The sequence below is a fragment of the Protomyctophum parallelum genome, assembly GCF_964188405.1.
Source record: "Protomyctophum parallelum genome assembly, chromosome: 10".
NCBI lineage: Eukaryota > Metazoa > Chordata > Actinopteri > Myctophiformes > Myctophidae > Protomyctophum > Protomyctophum parallelum.
Genome location: NC_139704.1, coordinates 22,138,770 through 22,158,913, shown reverse-complemented (window position 1 = coordinate 22,158,913; position 20,144 = coordinate 22,138,770). Strand labels below are relative to the sequence as shown.

At 44.9% G+C, this 20,144-nt stretch overlaps 3 protein-coding genes across 3 annotated transcripts in view; 2 read left to right on the top strand and 1 right to left on the bottom strand.

Moving 5' to 3' along the window:
• Positions 1-20,144, top strand: part of slc25a28 (solute carrier family 25 member 28) — a 74,478-nt gene that overhangs the window by 38,470 nt on the left and 15,864 nt on the right. Inside the window, exon 3 of the mRNA XM_083775355.1 lies at positions 8,595-8,707. Within this exon, the coding sequence (XP_083631481.1) occupies positions 8,687-8,707 (21 nt within the window). The 5' untranslated portion in view covers positions 8,595-8,686. The remainder of the gene's footprint in view (positions 1-8,594; positions 8,708-20,144) is intronic.
• On the top strand, positions 6,160-7,701 carry LOC310865930 (GPI mannosyltransferase 2-like; the record flags this gene model as incomplete). The annotated part of the gene is made up of 1 exon (XM_083775130.1): positions 6,160-7,701. The coding sequence occupies one exon, from the start codon at positions 6,160-6,162 to the stop codon at positions 7,699-7,701; it is 1,542 nt and encodes a 513-aa protein (XP_083631256.1).
• Positions 10,482-12,422, bottom strand: LOC310865187 (solute carrier family 23 member 2-like; the record flags this gene model as incomplete). The annotated part of the gene is made up of 1 exon (XM_083774211.1): positions 10,482-12,422. The coding sequence occupies one exon, from the start codon at positions 12,420-12,422 to the stop codon at positions 10,482-10,484; it is 1,941 nt and encodes a 646-aa protein (XP_083630337.1).

Below are 20,144 nucleotides of genomic sequence, written 5' to 3'. Positions count from 1 at the left end.
TTCAAATTACTTTTCAAGAGAGTCAAGAGAGACACATCGACCAAGACAAGACCTATGTAAGCGACTGCGGCAACCACACTTTGCAATTTTTCAAAATTTAGACTTTTTTTTTGTTATAAATACTAGTCCTTACCCGTTGTGAGATATTTGCCCCCCCTTGTGGCCGTGAAGGGTACTGCGCCCGGGTGCGTTTGTAATTGACTAATAAATAAATTAATAATCATTAATGTGTCAAATCGAAAAAAGTGGGAGTGATTGGTGCAGGCAGTAAGGAGTTACGGCACTGTTTCTGACACACAGACACACACTCAGACATTCGGTTAATTACAATATGATGACTTGTTTTAAATCAGTTGTTTGACCGTTGAATGTTTAATGGACCACAACGGAGACAAGCTTTGATTGTCTCTTAGTTTGTACTGCTGTTTTACTGTTTAGTTAGTGATTTACTGTTTAGTTTGAATCATCAATAGTAACCTCATTTGGCGTCACCAGGCTTTCCACCTCGGAGGAAAGCCTGGTCTGTTTTACTGAATCACTATAGACCACAGGTCCATTTGGTTTTATTTATGCTAGTTAACGTGGGGTAGGGAATTTGTCACTGCACGTATGCCTACAGGCTGAGGGGCGGACCCTGTCAGCAGGGAGTGTTGGGAGGGAAGGACAAAATCTCTACGTCCTCCCTGTGGGGGCTCCTCACTGGCAGGTGAGTCAGTATAGAGCGTCGCAGTCCCACCCCTTTTCAGAACGACATGTGGCCCAGGAAATTATTCTCCATTCATTTTCTCCATAGGCTTTTCAAAAAGTATTTATATAAAGACGGTTACGCCACGGACAAAGCCAACTCGGATCATGACAACAAACACAATATTTTGTGCCGATCAAGGATACAACAGTACGTCCTCCCGGTGGGGGCTCCTCACTGGCAGGTGAGTCAGTAGGATACAACACTATGTCCTCTCGGTGGGGGCTCCTCACTGGCAGGTGAGTCAGTATAGGATACAACAGTATGTCCTCTCGGTGGGGGCTCCTCACTGGCAGGTGAGTCAGTAGGATACAACAGTACGTCCTCCCGGTGGGGGATCCTCACTGGCAGGTGAGTCAGTATAGGATACAACAGTATGTCCTCTCGGTGGTGGTTCCTCACTGGCAGGTGAGTCAGTAGGATACAACAGTATGTCCTCTCGGTGGGGGCTCCTCACTGGCAGGTGAGTCAGTAGGATACAACAGTATGTCCTCTCGGTGGGGGTTCCTCACTGGCAGGTGAGTCAGTAGGATACAACAGTATGTCCTCTCGGTGGGGGCTCCTCACTGGCAGGTGAGTCAGTATACTACAGCAGTGACAACACATAAATGTTTGTGTGGGGGGGGAATACACTGGCATAACGACTAATTTGGGGAGAAACGGGGGGTAAAATAATTTGCTACTCGAAAAAGAGAAAATAATCATCAATACAATATTCAATCAAGCTAACGTACTAGGAATGCACAGTATTGACATTGCATTTTTACTGACGGTTTCCAGTAGCTTTAATATTGGTTTTCATGTCATGACTATGAATTGAATACCCATGCAGGACCTGAATGGAAACAAGACCAACAAGGACTTTTTACTTGCCCTTTTACCCTTTATCCCTAAACAATTTTTTTACAAATAGTTCTACAAGCTCACAACGTGTCGATGTAGATCAACTATTTTAAAATGTTTAAAACAAAAGTTGTGACAAGGCGTAAGGGGTGGACGGTGGCGCTATAGATACTGTAGGGCCCTAAGTGTTTGACTGTACTGTTTACATTTCTGCCAATAAAGTATTCAATCAATCAATCATGTTCAAACTTTTTTTTAAATGAATATAGTGTAAAAAGCTTAAGATGAGAATACTGGTCTGCTTTCAGAGCTCAAAGTAGATTGTGTGTGTTCCTGTCTGCCAACACGGTGAGGTGTCTGTGGTCATGTGACGTGGATCACAGCATCAGGTTCACACATGGTCAACATACGGTCCGAGGGCCATGGCCCTGTCGGTCCCTGGAGCATTTCAATACGGCCCGACGTTCTAAAACAACAATATTATAAAAGGCAGCTGATTTCCTTTAGGAAAATGCATTGAACTCAATTCCAAATATTAGCAATTATATTATTTACCATAACTGTATTCTACAGATGCAGGTAACAGTGTTTACTCAAATGTTAATTTAGTTGTGAAACAGTCTTGAGTTCATATTTAACATAATGTAATGTAACATCAGGCGTGCATATCAGACCACTGACGAGATGTAACATCACTAGACTAATTTAATAATAATTATTACTAGCCCTTACCCGTTGTGAGATATTTGCCCCCCCCCCTTGGGGCCGTGGGGGGTACTGCGCCCGGGTGCGTTTGTAATTGACTAATCAATTCATTAATAATCATTAATGTGTCAAATCGAAAAAAGGGCTTTGTTACGCCCTCCACATGCATATGGTCAATTCCATTGTGAAAAGGGAGTGATTGGTGCAGGCAGTAAGGAGTTACGGCAGTGTTTCTGACAGACACACAGACACACAGACACACACTCAGACATTGTTAGAATTATAGTATGATAATGAGGTGGATTTATTTTTATTTTTATTGTAACCTCAGGGTACACCAGAGTGATACAGCTGCTAATAATAATAATAATACTAATAATAATACAAAATTATTCACTTTGGATATAATTCAACACTACGTTTCAGCTGACTTTGGTCACCGTGTAGAAGTCAATATGACAGTGACACGCACGCACACATACACACACACACACACACACACACACACACCACAGGATGCTATACTGCTGTCAAACAGGATGTTATACAGCGGTGTTCTTTCCAAAACGATGGTCAGCTGGTTTCTGTGGTCACTGAGAAAAAGACTCAGTGGAGGCTTGACTGACGTCAAAGTTATTACTTTAAAGAGGAAGATGTTTATCCGCCGTCATACCTCGGATGTACTTATAGACAGTAGCACAGCTGAGACGAGAGACAGACAGACAGAAGGCCATCTGAGAGACAGACAGATAGACAGACAGACAGTATACGTAGGACACCTGTCTCCTGGTGTGTGAGCTGATCAACAACATGGAGAATCATGTAGAGATTCTGTTGTTTTTCTGTGGTGTTTTTCTGACCTCTGTCCACACTGTGAAATGGACCGATGTACCTGTGGTACAAGGCTCCATCCTCAACTGTTCTCTGGATGAAAATGATATCATCTGGAACATGCAGCTACTGGGAGATCCTGTTCAGATCCTGAGAACTTTCTATACATTAAGCACGGTTGCTGTACATTTCAATGAGACTTTCAAAGGCAGGTACTCTGTGAAGAAGGGAAACCTTCTGGTCATTCACAACGTGACTCGGGAAGACATGATATTTGGGTTTACAGTGGGGTGACTGTGGCTCAGGAGGTAGAGCAGGTCGTTCAATGATCCATGGTTTGGTGGTTCGAATCCCGGCTCCTCCTGTCTACATGTCAAAGTGTCCTTGGGCAAGACACTGAACCCCAAATTGCTCCCGATGTGCTGGTTGGTACCTTGGATGGCTTCTGCCACAATCGGTGTATGAATGGGTGAATGTAATGCACAATCTATGTAAAGCGCCTTGGATAAAGGTGCTATATAAATGCACCATTTACCATTTACAGAGGTGCCCAAGAACATGCCGGCAGGAAATGCTTTGACCCATGTGGTTTTCAACATGGTTCAACATTGGTGAACTTTGTCCGGGCATCAACCAATAGGAAATAAGTGTCGTGGTTGACCCCCCCTTGCAGGTTTGTAATTTGATGTTTTTTCGCCCATCTCTGCTCCCATGGTGGTCCCGCTGTACCCAAATATAGTTGACACCATATTTGGGCACAGCAGGTGTTGTAACACTAATCGTGAGACAGATGCCGTGAGACTCTTAAAAGTGTGTCTTCAGAGAGCTATTCAATGTTACCACCTCGCACCTTTGACAAGATGTCTGATTTGGAAAAGATCATTGACGGTCCCAAACCACAGGTTCGACTGCGGATGGAGGAAGTCATTGTCCAGACCATCGTCACAAGAGAGAATAAGCTCATGGTGGAAAATGCCAAACTGAAGATAGACATCGAGGAACTGAGAAGAGTGCTGTTGGAGAAAGAGATGGGGCGGAGAGTGAGAGACGTGGCTGTGGAAAATGCCCAACTGAAGAAAGACATTGAGGCACTGAAAAAGAAGCTGTTGGAGAAGGAGAAAAGGACACCCGCTTTGAATGATCACCAGTAGGTTACTTACTGGAGCCCTACTGCCTGCCATTAGGATTTCGAGGTGGGGGTAAATGGTAAATGGTGCATTTATATAGCGCCTTTATCCAAGGCGCTTTACATAGATGTGCATTACATTCACCCATTCACACACACATTCATACACCTTTACATAGATGTGCATTACATTCACCCATTCACACACACATTCATACACCTTTACATAGATTGTGCATTACATTCACCCATTCACACACACATTCATACACCGATGGCGGTGGAAACCATGCAAGGCACCAACCAGCACATCAGGAGCAATTAGGGGTTCAGTGTCTTGCTCAAGGACACTTCGACACTAACTCTGGGGGAGCCCGGGTTTGAACTGGCAACCTTGCGGTTACCATCCAGCCACTCTACCACCACCGCGGGTAGGCCTGTCCTACACCAAGGATCGGCTCTGAGCCCTTTATTGTTTTCTTGAGAAGAGGAATAAAAGTCAACAGGAGTGAGACAGAATATGTGTCTCTGAACGAGAACAGAGAACAGTGGGAAGAGCTGTGAAGAAGAGGTGGAACGGATGTGTTGGGAGTGATTTATGACGTTATGGGTTCCAGCAAGAGTGAGAGGGAGGATGTAGAAGACAGCTTTGTGAGCAGCCATGCATCATGCTGTTGTTGAATGTGCACCAAAACCACCAGTCCTCGACCCCTCTGCTGCTGCATCTGCCAGTGAGTAAGCGGCAAACCAGGTCAGTGAATTCATGGAAATGGACGACCCCTGGATTTATGTAACTTATTTTTTTATGAGTAAAATGTGATTCGCGAAAAGCGTCCAAAATGAGTTTTCTTCAACGGGTGGCTGGGACTTCTCCCAGTCACACGACAGAGACACGAGAGAGAAGGCGCAGTTGGAGGAAACACATCTACTCACTGGCCTTGGAACGTCTCGGGATCCCCCAGGAGGAAGTCACTAATGTTGCTCTGGAACACTCTGGTGGAGCTGTTGCGCCCGCGACCCGACTACGGATAAGCGCTTGAAGATGGATGGATGGATGGATAAAATGTAGTTGTGTCCAATCTGTATGGTAGATTATGTTAATACAATATAACTTTTAGGGTTGTCATATTTTGTCTCCCTGTTCTTCTATTGAGACATTTAGATTGTGTCATGACTAGACACAGGATCTGACATGATTTTTTTACCTGATGGTCAGGATTCAATGTATCCCCTGAGCAAGCATGCAGGCTCTATTACAGTAGCTGAATTGCACTGTCAGCACTTGAGCATAGGAAACCGGGTTTATATCCCTGTTAGAAGTGCAAAGTTACATCAGCTCTAACACTTTACCTAAAGACACACAGACAAAGAGGACCCTTGCAATAATAATGCTGGTTACCAAAATGCATGTTCTGCTTGTAAATGACTGAGCAGGAATGTTTCCAAAGTAACGATAACGCAAATATTAAACCTTCAGTAGGAAATCAAAACTAAATAAAAAATCACACCCGTGTGAACTTAGTGATGGGTGCTTGGTAATGTTTGTTTAAAGTGCTCTAAACAAACGTAAAAGTACTGTTTTGCCACGCTACATATACGATCAGTGTTACGCATTACTGTCCAACACAGTAGATATATGTAGCTTGTCAAAGAATACCCTTTTCGATTCTGTATTTCTATCCGCATTATACAGAATTGTGTGCATACATTCATGCATACAATTCATGTATGCGGTGATGCCATAGACACAATGATGCTTTTTTTCGCCACCACGGCTATGACGTCATCCTCGATGGCGTATACAAATCATGTCTTTAGTGTAACCTGGTGTGATTTATCCTCAAACACTGTCTCGTTTGTTAGCCAGTGACAGTATGTATCTTTATTTGAGAATCTGCTGAACGAGTCAATGGCGATGGATGTCAGAACGGTTGTACAGTTTGCCACGGCCACCAGGGCCCTGTCTTTGCTTTTGCAGGTTGTCTTCAACGCTGTCATCCCTGATCACGAGGCAGAGGCGTTCATGCCCCCGCGGACAGACGAGCCTCGATATCTGGACTCTGTGGTGGGCTGGTTGCTGGGCGGCCTGTCCCGCTGGGATGCCGAGCATTTCCTCTTCATTGCGGAGAGAGGCTACCTGTACGAGCACAGCTTTGCTTTCTTTCCCCTCCTCCCAGTCTTCCTGCGAGGCCTGTCCAAGACCCTGCTGTGGCCCTTCAGCGGTTGGCTGACGACGCGTGGCCGCCTGCTGCTGGCCGTCGCCTTCGGCAACAGCGGCCTCTTCCTGCTGAGCGTGCTGGCGCTGCATGCCCTGAGCGGGACAGTTCTGCGGGACAGGCGCCTGGCTCTGCTCTCCAGCCTGCTCTACTGCCTCACGCCCGCCAACGTCTTCATGCTGGCCGGATACTCGGAGAGCCTGTTCGCCACGCTCACATTTGGCGGCCTGTTCCTCCTGGAGAAGGGGCTCACCTTCAGGGCCTGCCTAGCATTGGGCATGGCCACCGCGACGCGATCCAATGGACTGGTGAACATTGGATTCCTGTTGTACCTTCTGTTGCTGCGCGCCATTTCCTGGATACGCGAGCGGCGCACGTCTGGGAAAGGCTACGGCGCGCTCTGTCACTGCTCCTGGATCGTAATTCGCCTGCTGTCCACGGCTCTTTTGGGAACCGTGATTATCGCCTTGCCATTCGGCGCATTCCAGTATTACGGATATAAGACATTTTGTTTTCCATCTCTCTCCATGGAGCGGATTCCCCATGCTCTCCTGTCGCTGGCTGAAAGGAAACGCTACCACCTCCCCGTTGAAAATGCCCCACTGCCGCTCTGGTGCGAGGGACTCCTCCCTGTGCTCTACTCCCACGTCCAGGATGTGTATTGGGATGTGGGTTTCCTGCGCTACTACCATTTGAAGCAGATACCCAACTTCCTCCTGGCTCTGCCCATGGCCACCCTCGGCATAACGGCGGCCTATGGGTACTATCGAGCTAACCCAGACGTGTGCCTGACACTGGGGCTTTGGGAAATGGGTGCAAACAACAAGCAGCTAGATAAGCCCTGCACACATGGATTTCTCAGCCCACGGGTGTTTGTATATGTTGTGCATTGCACCACACTGCTGTGTTTCGGGACGTTGTGCATGCACGTGCAGGTTCTCACGAGATTCCTGGCGTCCTCCTCTCCGGTTCCCTTCTGGATCAGTGGTCATCTGCTGCTGCTCAACGAGCCACTCCTTCGCAGAAAAATGGCCACGACGACGCACGACCTGCAGTCACAAACCCGCGTCTCTTCCGGAGACGGATGTGAGCACATGCCTCATCTTAACCCACTCACTGCTCTGCTGTCACAGTGGAGGGCATGCTCCCTGACCACCCAATGCATCTTGGGATACTTCATCTCCTACTGGTTGCTGGGTCTGGCACTGCACTGCAATTTCCTTCCCTGGACTTAAAGCTTATAGAGCACCGAAGACTGACGTCAATATCGGTAGAGGCCGCAAATCCACGGGTTCATGTACTTTTTATTTGCATTGTAATCCCCATAGGGGGATTTTAGATCGCCTCATATGAGAACTGTGTTTGAAAAATAAACATGTCATCCCGGCTGTTTCACTCATATGGATATGAAGAATCAACTGACTGAGAGAAAATGCTATTGTTACTGTTACTAAGTTACATTTTCGCTAGAAACAGACTGTATATGAGTGACTGACTGTCACAAACGATACAGAGACCTCCACACCTCCCTGACAATAACGCAGAGACAGCTTATTTATATTTGGATATATATTTAAGATGACCCCATGTTATTAGTGTGGACCAGACTATAGTTATTGTCACACTTTATTATTATTCTTCCGGAGTAACCTACTTAACTTCCGCTGTGATTGGCAGAGCTTTGCATAACGTTTGTAGTAGCTAATTGGCTGTTGTTGCTGTACGTAACCAATCTACGCATGATCACAGGGCTTACGTGACATTGTAATTGGCTGACAATGTTAGGGGGAGGGGCCTATGTAAGCGACTGCGGCAACCACACTTTGCAATTTTCTTCTGCTGTGATTGGCCGAGCTTTGCATAACGTTTGTAGTTATTGGCTGTTAATTGGCTGTTGTTAGTTATGTAACCAATCTATGTTTTACAATCATTTATAAAGACATAAATTACCTTGCAGGGGCAGAAGACCAAACTATTCAAGCGTTATAGAAAATTTCAAATTAAGGAGGGGCCTATTTAAGCGACTGCGGCAACCACACTTTGCGATTTTTCAAAATTGTGACTTTTCTTCTGTATTCCTGTATTCCTCCCCTGTCTCTCCTTCCCTCCACTCTATCATTCTCTGCAGGTTTGAAGTCACCAGTTACCTCATCTGCCAATCAGCCTCTTACCTGACTCCACCCTCATCCAATCACCACCACCTGCTGTCTATAAAAGGCTATGTTCCACCTGAGCATGCAGGTAAGACAGAGGCCTCTGTGCACACAGGCACCATGTAGGTAGAACATTGTTAAAACTCACTCAGTGCCACAGGACGCCTTATGACGCCTCCCCCTTATGCACACTAGGTAACGGGTGTTTTCCACCACATGTATTTTTAACTAAGTTAGGTAGGCAGGCTTTTGGCAGGCAGGTTTTTGTTTTACTAATTACGAGTTAGTTAGTTAGTCTGTCTTTTGTTTCCCTATGCTTCTTTTGTTATTTTGGCAACACCCGTGTCCCTTGGTAGTGGCTTTACTGTTTCATGTGTGCTTGTGCACACCTACTGTTTGTGACTGTAAATATGGAAATATCCTAAACTACCATTTTGGAAAGTCAAGAGTAAAGAGAACACTTTGTACTTTTCTCCCTCTAAAACTGTGTTAGCTCCATTTATTTGCACTTCCTATGCTCAACAACCTGGTAAACTAACTTTATGTTACAGACTCATCCCTAGACCCAAAAGGGTTTCGTAACAGTGTGTGTGAGTGTGTGAGTCTGTGTGTGTGCATATTCAGTATGCATTGTGTGCATGTTGTAATGTTTGTTTTTTACTGTTGTTGAGACCGAAGACAGATTTCCACACGTGGACAATAAATGAAACTAACTAACTAGTTCAGTATGCATTGTGCGTGTGTGTGCGTGTGCGTGTGTGTGTGTGTGTGTGTGTGTGTGTGTGTGTGTGTGTGTGTGTGTGTGTGTGTGTGTGTGTGTGTGTGTGTGTGTGTGTGTGTGTGTGTGTGTGTGTGTGTGTGTGTGTGTCCCGCCCCCCCCCCCTGTCAAAAACAGCTAAAATCGCTAAAATGAAAGAAAGCAGCAAATGAAAAAAAAGAACACTCATCTTTTACTTTCTCTAAGTCCCACTTAGACTCTACTTATTTTTGCATTTAACTGTACTTATTGGTGCATTCTTTTTATAATATATCCAGCTTTTGGTGTCTGTCCACAAACTTTGCCCTACACAATCATTAAATTCCCATTGACAATGAATGGAGAATTTTACGTCATAGTGTGTATTTTACATCATGATGATGTACGATTATAAGAGCGCCCCTCACTTCACACAGGTGTGATCTTTCAATCTACTTACACTAAGGGCTCTCATCCATGCTAAACCCTTTATCCCTAAACTACTTTGACTCTTTTGCTTATTTGAATAGTTAAAATTGCCCATCTACATCGACACGTTGTGAGCTTGTAGGTATAGGCTATTATACTGTAACTATTAAAAAATGTTTCTCAAAATAGTAAAAAAAAAATGGGCAAAGTATCACTCCGTCCGACTCGACTAGGGCACTCAGATCAGCAGACCAGATGGTCCTGAAGATCCCTCCCACTCACCTGAAAACAAAAGGCGACCGGGCGTTCTCGGTCGCTGCACCCAGACTTTGGAACGCCCTGCCACTAGTTGTGAAAGCTGCACTTTCTATGGACATTTTTAAATCTCGTCTAAAAACACACATGTTCTCCCTGGCCTTTTAACACCACATGCCCCTCCCCACTTTTTAATCATGTGTTGCTGTGCTCTCCCATTCTACAGTCTTGTTCTGTACTTCTTTTTTTTTACCTGTGAAAAATGTTTTTACTGTATCTTCTTGTGCATTTTGCCTACGGTATATGTTTGTTTAAATGTGCTCTAGAAATAAAATGTACTTGACTTGACTAATGTTACGCATGCGGAAGCTTGACATTGAAGGCAAATGATTTGCAAGGAATCAGAGCCGGAAGAGGCGTCTATATGTTTATATGTCTATGGTTACACCCCACTCGCTCCCTCCACTCCCACTCCAACCCTTACTTCCCTAGTCTCTGCATGTCCGGTCCAGCAGGCACAGGCCCCGTGCAGTGTACCCCACTGGTACCCTGTGAAGGTGGGGCTGATTGGGATGTACTTGAGGACGTCGTGTCTGCGGATGAAATCCATGCCGAATGGCAAGTCGTAGGATCTCATCCCCTCTGGCTCCGTGGCTCTGGTCCCGGAGCTGCACTTTAGCTTCGTGATCCCACGCTCTTCCGGAGAACCCGGGATGGTGTTGTCCAGAACGAATGCAACGGAGCCGCCAACGAACATGGCGGTGGTCAGCAGCACGTTCAGCACCTGGTCTATCTCGACGACGCCGGTGGCCAGCGGATTCTGTCTGAGGTAGCTCGGGAGCATGAGGCCAAAGAAGATGGAAAAGCCCAGGACGAAGAGGTTCCGGGACGAGTCGAGGTCCACGAACTGCAGGTTGGACAGCCCCACCGCCGTGATCATGCCGAACAAGGTGCAGAACAGTGCGCCTAGGACGGGGTCGGGGAGCGAGGCAAACATTGCGCTGAATTTACCCACAAGCCCCAGCAGCAGCGTTATGACCGCCCCGTACTGGATCACGCGTCTGCTGCCCACCTTTGTGAGTCCCATTATGCCTATATTGGGACTGGAAGACGTGGAACCATTGCCTGTCCCAAACAGGCCATCCAGCACGCAGGATATGCCCTCGAAAAATATCCCCCTGTTGATTGCATGGATCGGTGGTGGAGGGGCACAAGAGAGACGCGCGCAGGCATAATAATCTCCAATAGACTCGATCATGCTCGCCACCACCGCACTCATCATGCCAATCACGCCCGCAGCCGTTACTGTTGGGACGCCCCACGGGAAGGGATAAGGGACCATGAACCACGGTGCCGCAGCCAAGATGCCCTGTCGCGCGTCCGTGCGCGCGTGGAAACCGTATTTGTCCTTCTCTGGCGGGAAAACGTCGGTCACTGTGAAAATGAAACACAACCCCCATGAAACCAGGATGGCCATGATGATGGGAAACATCTTGAAGACCTGCAGCCTGTAAGAGCTCCATCCTCTCTTGGCCTTGTTGTAGAACGGAAGAGGCAAATGGACATTTCTGGCATACTGGGAAAACAGCAGTATCAAGAAGATGGTCAGCATGGCCATACCCCAGTGTTTGCCGGCCCTCTCGCCCGCAGACTGAAAGCCGGACAGGCCAATGAGCGCCACGGTGGGAGTGATGGTCAGCGGTCCGAGGTACTTCATCAGTGCCCCCGGCAGGCCCAGCGCTCCGATCACAACCTCGATCATCGACGACACGATGATGGCCCCTTGGATCTCTCGCATCCTGGGGTGCCAGATGTGCTCCGTTTGCATGAGCCCTGTTGTGCTATTCAGCAGTGGAACCGCCGTGTCATCGTTACACTTCCACTTGTCTTGGGACAGAATGGCCATGGCTGGGGACAGAAAGGCAAAAGCGCTGGCCTGGAAGAGAGGCAACCTGCAGCCCAGCGTGGTCTGGAGAAGAGTGGTGACGCCCACGCAAAAGAAGATGGTCCCTATGAGCTGGCTGGTGGCCCACTGGTCGTAGCCCACACACATGGCCTCGGCCAGGAGGAACGGGACGGCGATGGTACCGCTGAAGCACGTGAGGTAGTGCTGTAGACCTAACGGCACACACAGGTACCAGGGTGGGGTGTCTTCTATCGTGTAGAGCATGTCCGTCCTCCTCCTGGCGTCCACGTTGTCTGTGGCGCCGTCGGACGTGTCGGACCTGCTGGAGCTCTTCTCGGCTCCTTGGCTCTCTTTAGCGTAGACGGCCACCAGCTCGGTGTCCTGATGGTGATCATGACCTCCGCCGGTCTGGCCCGCGCCATTTACCACCAGTGGGATGGAGTAGAAGTCTGCACCGTGTTCTCCGTCTCCATCCATCGACTTAGACCGTGTTGGTGTGGTGATGGAAGCACGGATACGGTTTGAAAGAGGTCTGGATTTAAGAGGAAGCCGTGCAGAAATGCACTATGCTCTGTCAAATAAGTCAAATATTATATTCTCTCACCATACGGTAAGTGGACAGGTTGTCCATGGAAAGACTTTGCTTTTCATCAGACACAGTGTTGACCTGCTCACAGTGTCTGGTCAGTGTAGGCAGAAGTACCACCACAAGGTATTTGTCCACATTTTATACTTATACTATATTAAACGAATTAGTCATACGTCATGAATAATGATATGTCACAGACATCTGACGTCAGATTACATACGCAACGGACTGGCCACATTCCATATAATGATGATAATAATAATAATATAATATATAGATCCACGTGATTTGTTTTTGAGCTGTGCGAACCACTCCAACGCGTGGCTTTGTGTGTATGTCTACGCCAGATGATGATTGTATGTGTATGAAATTCAAGTCATTGGTTAGTTGATAGTGGTAGTGCAGCAGATCAACTCATCAAAGACACCGCTCACTTCACACGAGTGTGATATTATATATCTTTTGTTGGCGTTGCACAGCTTTGTGTGTGTGTGTGTGTGTGCGTGTGCGTGTGCGTGTGCCGCTCACTTCACATGCATGTTTGTGATCTTTTTTTAGGGGATACAGCTCATTTTGTCCCCCACACGTCTCATATTTGCCATTGAAAATGAAAGGAGAAATTAGGTCAAATGTCCATCAAATATGACATACATTTGTGTCAACACAAACATTAAATGCCATTGACAATGAAGGGATATTTTACGTCATATATCTGTAAACGAGCAAATCGGCGAACCAATCACATATAGCCTACAGCTGGGGCCCCCACACTTTTTTGACTTGAGAGCTACTTTCAAAATGCCCAGCTAAACGAGATATACCCACCAAAAACAAAATAAATCTCATTGCTGAAAAAATGGTTGAAAAAAAGTACCGCTTTGGTCCCCACACGTCTCATATGCCTTTGACAATCAAAGGGGAAATTAGGTCATATGGGTCTGTCATTTTCCAACTTACCACTTGGAGGAGTAGTTATACCATAAAACGAGTAACGAGTTGTCACAGTCTGCCTGTCACATAATCTAGTAATGGGAAGGACATATAGTGTAACCACAACATGGCTACTGAACATCCAGCCTGTCTCATAATTTAGTCATGGAAAGGACAAAGTGTAACCACTGCAGTAAGCTAAAGCTACTATAGCAAACAAAGCAGTTTTTGTTTTTGTTTGAATACGTGAGTATTCTTCATTACGTGAGTATACTTCACACAAATATATTCTTTTACAAACAAAAATATATTAATAAAGAGCTAGAGACAGGGAGACAGACTGTTACTGAACAAGCAACTCTATAACTCAGAATATAGTGATTTAACCTTTTTCATGTTTTGCTTTAACCAAAAGATATCACATACCCTACCTAACTAAAATATTAGTATTGAAAATTACATTTTCTTTTTCATATCATTGCAGTGTTGGTTTCAGTTTGAGAGAGTTCCATAACCCTCTGAAAGACCTAATGAATGCACTAGCTGCCTTGTAGGACCCCAAAGCCTATACAAACTTCAGCATAAAAATACAATAGAAAACCCCCACACGCATGCATGCATGCATGCACATTGCACACACACACACACACACACACACACACACACACACACACACACACACACACACACGTGCTGCGTGCCTGGACGGCCTTGCAGAGGGTGTCAAAGGCCATCTGTTGGGCTGCAGCATGGAGTCGTGGCATCCGTGAGACTCTGGCGGTAGCGCTGCTGGCATTCACTGGCCGGACGGCGGCGCCGCTTGTCGGCAGTCTCCTCCGTGAGAGTGTGGAGGTTGCACTGCTGGGGCAGGTCGGTGCGTGCGTGCCTCCGCCTGGGTGACGGCAGACTGCTGGGCGAGCGCTGGCGCTTTGGCATGAGATCAACTTTGACCCAAAAATGTCAGAACCACATTGTGATGTCAGAACAGGCCAGCTCCATACAGTACAGCCTATATTGAGATCTACGGGTTTGATGAAGTCAGATCAACATATGGAATGAATCCTGTACTGGAGCATGTCTTAAGTGTGACAGACTGACTAACTGACTGACTGACGGGAGATGCAGGTTTTCATAGTGAACTGCGACCTATGGTCCGAACAAGAGCACTGCTCAAGATGAGACAAACTCAATAAAGAATTGTATTAATTGAGAACCTAGACAAGCCTTCATAGAAGGAACTACAGTGGGCTATTATGTTTTTGTATATTTTCATATATGTAAACAATTCATTAGGAATGTTGAAATTAAATATATGTTTATTATGCATGTTTGTCAATGACGATGTCTCTAGTGCTGACAAGTCAGCGCGCATGGTCAAACAAACTATTCAAACGTGTTGTTTTTGGCAGCAAATTTCTATTTTAGTTTTAGTCATAGTCTCTTGAATAGTTTTCATTTAGTTTTAGTCACACTTTAGCCTGGAATGTTTTAGTGTTAGTCTAGTTTTAGTCGACTACATATCATAAGATTTAGTCGACTAAATCTACAGTTGATTTAGTCGACAAAAATGTGTTTTGGCGGGCCTTGATGCCGTTGTAATGGCTACGACGCGTTGTGAGCTTGTAGATCTGCTATTTTCAGCATGCAACCAAGTGTAAAATGAATTTTATACTGGATTACTTATACTGGATCTCTTATACATTAGTCCCTTCCTAACATTTTAGTTTGACAGTTTTTTATTTTAGTCATAGTTTTAGTCATCATGGCTTAGTTTTTATTTAGTTTTTATGTAGTTTTTGTCAGTGAAAAAAAGGTAGTCGACAAACATTTTTCGTCATAGTATTAGTCGACGAAAACAACACTGATTCAAAGTTGAAGAAGTCCTTCTGCTTCCTTCAGCTGATTTCAAAAATACAAAATCAAGTGTTGAAATGTAGAGGTGTAAATAGGCCTACGTTAAAACAAAATCAGACCCGTGTGAAGTGAGGGCCGCTCTTACCATTATACATCATCATACATCATCTCATGAACAACTGAATTCATGTGATCAGTTGGTTAAATTTACATCATATTTAGCGGACATTTGACCTAATTTCTCCTTCCAATGGCAAATATTGAGACGTGTGGGGACAAAAGCTGTATATAGGAGGCAAAAAAACGTAAATTAGTAGTCTACACTGCAGGGGTTTTCAACCGGTGGTCCGCGGCCCCCTGGTGGTCCGCGGAGGTACTGCTGGTGGTCCGCAGCCAGGCATTCAGAAAAGTTATATTTTTGCCTTTTTTTTCTTTACTTTTTTTTAACCTTTCTAATATATAATATAAAACTTATTTGCACTCTTTTTACTTGTTTGTAAATAATAATAACTTAAGTCGAATCTAACATTTCAAAAAGTCAAGTGCTCAAGGTGTCAAATAAACAAAAAAAAATCACACACGTGTGAACTGAGTGGTGCAATTCCCCCCCCCCCCCCCCCCCCCTCTCTCTCTCTCTCTCTCTCTCTCACTCTCTCTCATTAGAGTCACTACCCCTCTCACTGTTTCTGGCGCCCCCTACTGCTATTATTAAGTCACATACTCATGCTCAGACAGACAGACAGACACACACACAAACAAACAAACAGGTACGAGGACATTGCAAGCTGGTTGTAGGAGTGGTTTGCACCACTCAAAAAGCTGACAGAGTCATCAGCGGCCAGCGGAACAACCATCCTGCTCTTCCACCCAACGCATGCATGCTTACCGTGCTTGCTGCCCTAGGCAAGCACGGTAAGACGTTTCCATAAATTATTCATTCAATTCATAATAATACGTTTGGGAAAGTCAAATCTCCCTGCCATAGAGTTATAATATCTGCCGCGGATCGATTGAATAGTCTCACATAATACGTGACGTATTCACTATTCAATGTGCAACTTCTCAGTCTATCTATGCCGAAAAGGCAGAGCTACAAGCTCACAACGCGATGCAACCAGGTGCGGGCTCCACCGGGCCCGTCAGCGTCGCGTCTCCGTCAGGGAATGTTCCCGTTTTAATCAATGAAGGGTGGCTCCACTGCCCACGTTGTGTTGCGTTGCGTGACTGCATTAAAATTGCCCCGGTTGGCCGGTTCGTTTTTTGACGCACACGACGGAGGCGCAACCGGTGGAGCCCCGGTGTGAGCTTGTAGATTGGCTATTTTTGGTGCGTGACACCGTCGTACGATGATGTATACATTACGCTTTTAAAGTGACGGTACACAATGAACAGTTCCCTCTGTATGTTAGAAAGGTACTGTATAAGGCCCTAGTAAAATGTAGTGCAGGTTGTAGGTTGGTTAAAATAAAGAGAAGATTATTAAAATGGAATGGTGTGTGTGTGTGTGTGTGTGTGTGTGGGGGGGGGGGGGGGGGGGGGGGTGTTGTCAGAAACAAACCTACTGTCCAGCTCATGAATGTAGCCTGTGATAGTGTGATTAGTGAGTAACAAGTAAGAAGAAAACAAAAACAATCTTAACCCTAACCCATGGTGCATGAATGCCCCACCACTATTGTGTCGGGTGGGTCCATCGTAGATCTACGATGGACCCACCCGACACAACATGGTGGTCCCCAGGCTGCTGCTAGTCAGAATGGTGGTCCCTGGATCAAAACCAGTTGAAAACCCCTGGTCTACAGTAAACGTACTTATTATTACTAGTGTCCACCACGGTGACTAGGGTTGGGTAGGGTGTGACGTATGAACCTTTATTGAGAAAAGGATATCCCCTTGAGATGTATCATCTCGTTTTCGAGGGGGTCCAGCAACATAGAGAAAATATAGAGCAATACTGTAGAGAAAAACATTACAACAAATACATCCATGCATACATTACAAAACAGAAAGCTCTCCCAAGCTGGCCGCTCCCACCCCACCTAATCACCCAGAGAATAAGGCACTTAATGCATCATAGTACTCATATAATGAACATATATCAAAAATCTGAAATCAAATCCAAAACAGACTGTTACATAATACTGTATGCACATAGTATGTGGACTATACGTAATACGTATCGGCCCACATGCATAAGCTATCTTATCATAAGGGCCCGTCTCAAGAGTGTTACATCGGGGCTCTTAACACAAAATGTTTTCCTATAGTGCTATTATTGAGGATGTCTAATTGTCCTTGGCCACTGTTTTAAGTGATTCAGTGCCTGCACTTTAATACGATAAGAGACCATAGATCATCATGCCATGGAGCTAAGCAGCACCTGGAGAGAGCACGTGGGAGTCAGTCTCCTGCCAATTAACCACTTAAGTCCTATTTCGTTACTGACTGTATAATGTCCAAAACCGTTCCTTTTTTATTATTAAAAAAAAAAATATATATATAGTGAAAATTGTAAATTAGCTATTGTCCGTGCGACACTCTTGTATGATGAAGTATAGGCCATTAAATTACGATAAAAAACATAGAAAGTTGAAATATGGAGATACAAAGTTTCTATTTAAGAAATAACGGAAATAGCAATGTAACTTTTGTAAATGTTTGCCTATAATAATACCCAAAACAGGGTATTGAAACTAAGTGGTTAAGGAAGGGAGGAATGAAGGAAGGTATGGGAAGGGAGGAAAGAAGGAAGGGTGTTAACTAGAGTAAACAACCAAACACAGCAGAACATAAGCAAGTTACGTTCCCATTTTCTATCCGTTATAATGTGAATTTTCTGCCATGTTTTTGCTTAGCCGGTGTAAAACAACTCCTCAGGCCTATATTACGGATGGTGCACTCTCTAAGGAGAAGGGATGAGGTGAGGTGTGATTGGGTTTCCAGCCAGACCGAACATGCCTCTCCCTTATTGGTGTAATTAGAGTAGCATTAGTTTCAGGGAAGAGGAATCACCAGGCTATGCTGTCTGCCTCCTTTTCCTTAAGGAACGTCTGTGGATGACGCGCAATCAACCTTAACTAGATCAGGAGCAGGAGATTCTGTTCTTGTAAGCAGAAATTAACACTTCATTCCCCTTTGTCGGCAGAAATTCAACACTGCGCCCCTTGAAGGCCCTCCCAGGCAATAAAGGGGGAAATCGAATTATGTTAAAACAGCTCCGGACCAAAACACAATTACCTAATTTTCTGGAGAAATCACCCTGTTTCCCTCAAGGCAGAGTGGTATACTTAGCCTGGAGACAATAATCTGAGGACTCTTCTTGTAGAGAACAGCGTTCTCATCTCTCTCTCTCTCTCTCTCTCTCTCTCTCTCTCTCTCTCTCTCAAGTTATTGGCATGTGAAACATATGTTTACATATATTACTAATGGTAGGTCGGACTAGCCTGTTTACATTGCTTGTTCTGGTTTTGACTTGTTCCCCGTTTTGACCCGAAGGTCAAAACGCATGTCAAACAAGAAACAGGATTGTCGTTGTGTCAAAGTCAAAGGTCATGTCCAACTGATCGACCTAAATGTCTCAATAGAAGAGCAGGGAGACCAAATACAACCACCCCAATTGCATGAGTTATATAGAACTATGATAGAGTAATTATACTAGACAGATTGGACGAAATAACAATTTACATAATAGAGCTTTAAATTAAAGTAGGCCTATCAAAATACTTCACATTGGGGGGAAAAATGTTGAGTGCAAGTATTTGCAATGCATGAAAATGTGGGCCTATTTAAACTACAGAATCTTTCAACATTGGTCGAATCTTTTCAAAAAGTATAAAATAGGGTTCAATTGGTTAAAGTATGTTTTGTAATAATAATCGAAACCTAAAAAGTTTTCAAATTTGTAGTCAAGTCGAGTACAACCCTCTGAGATGTAGTGGAGTAGAATTATAAAGTATCAAGAAATGGACATACTCAAGTAAAGTAAAAGCACCTCAAATTATTCAATTACAGTACTTCGGTACTTTACTTTACTACTTAGTTACTTTCTATCACTAATGATTGATTAGTAGGCTTTTTTCTGCCCGGCCTAGCTGACCTATGACTGCGCTATGACGCAGAATGAACACTTGGGGGTGCCTTCCTGATTCTATCTTTATCTGCAGCATGCTACTGGTATGGACCGATTCCGTAACGGTCGCAGCCTACGTATTTCCTGTAGGCGGAGACGACACATCTGCGGTTTCCCCGCACCAAGCTTCTACTACAGTGAATGGAAAAGTGACTGATGTTAGTCTGCTTCAAATGTTACTCTTTTACCTGCTTTTTACTAACACTAACATTACAAAGATGCCCAGAACATCAGGATGAACCTGTGTAGTTTATGGCTGCTCCAACAGTAGTGGCAACATAAAAAGAAAACGGAATGTCAAAATATCTGCGGTGGCTGAGACCAGAGCCATTGAGTAATGGTTGAGACAAAGCAGTGAAAGGTCCTGAAAGATAGATAACGTCAGTCTTACCCAATTAATGTTTTAGGAACACAAGGCTGCTGTACTTTATACCTCATACTAAGCATTAAAGTATCCATAGAGACACACAGGGACTACAAATTCCACGCCCCCAAATGAGACAGCGTCCCCACTTCTGGTCCGTTAGAACGGTGTACTGCAGGCCAGCCCATAGTCCATTGAAATTCAACTGTAGTTAGCCTACTTTTAAAATGTAACAAAATGAACTGAAGACTACCGGTATACTGATTTGAATAAAAAATATGTTTCCATATGTATTAAGTGTCTTTGTCAACGTATATTGTTGTTTTCTCAATAGAG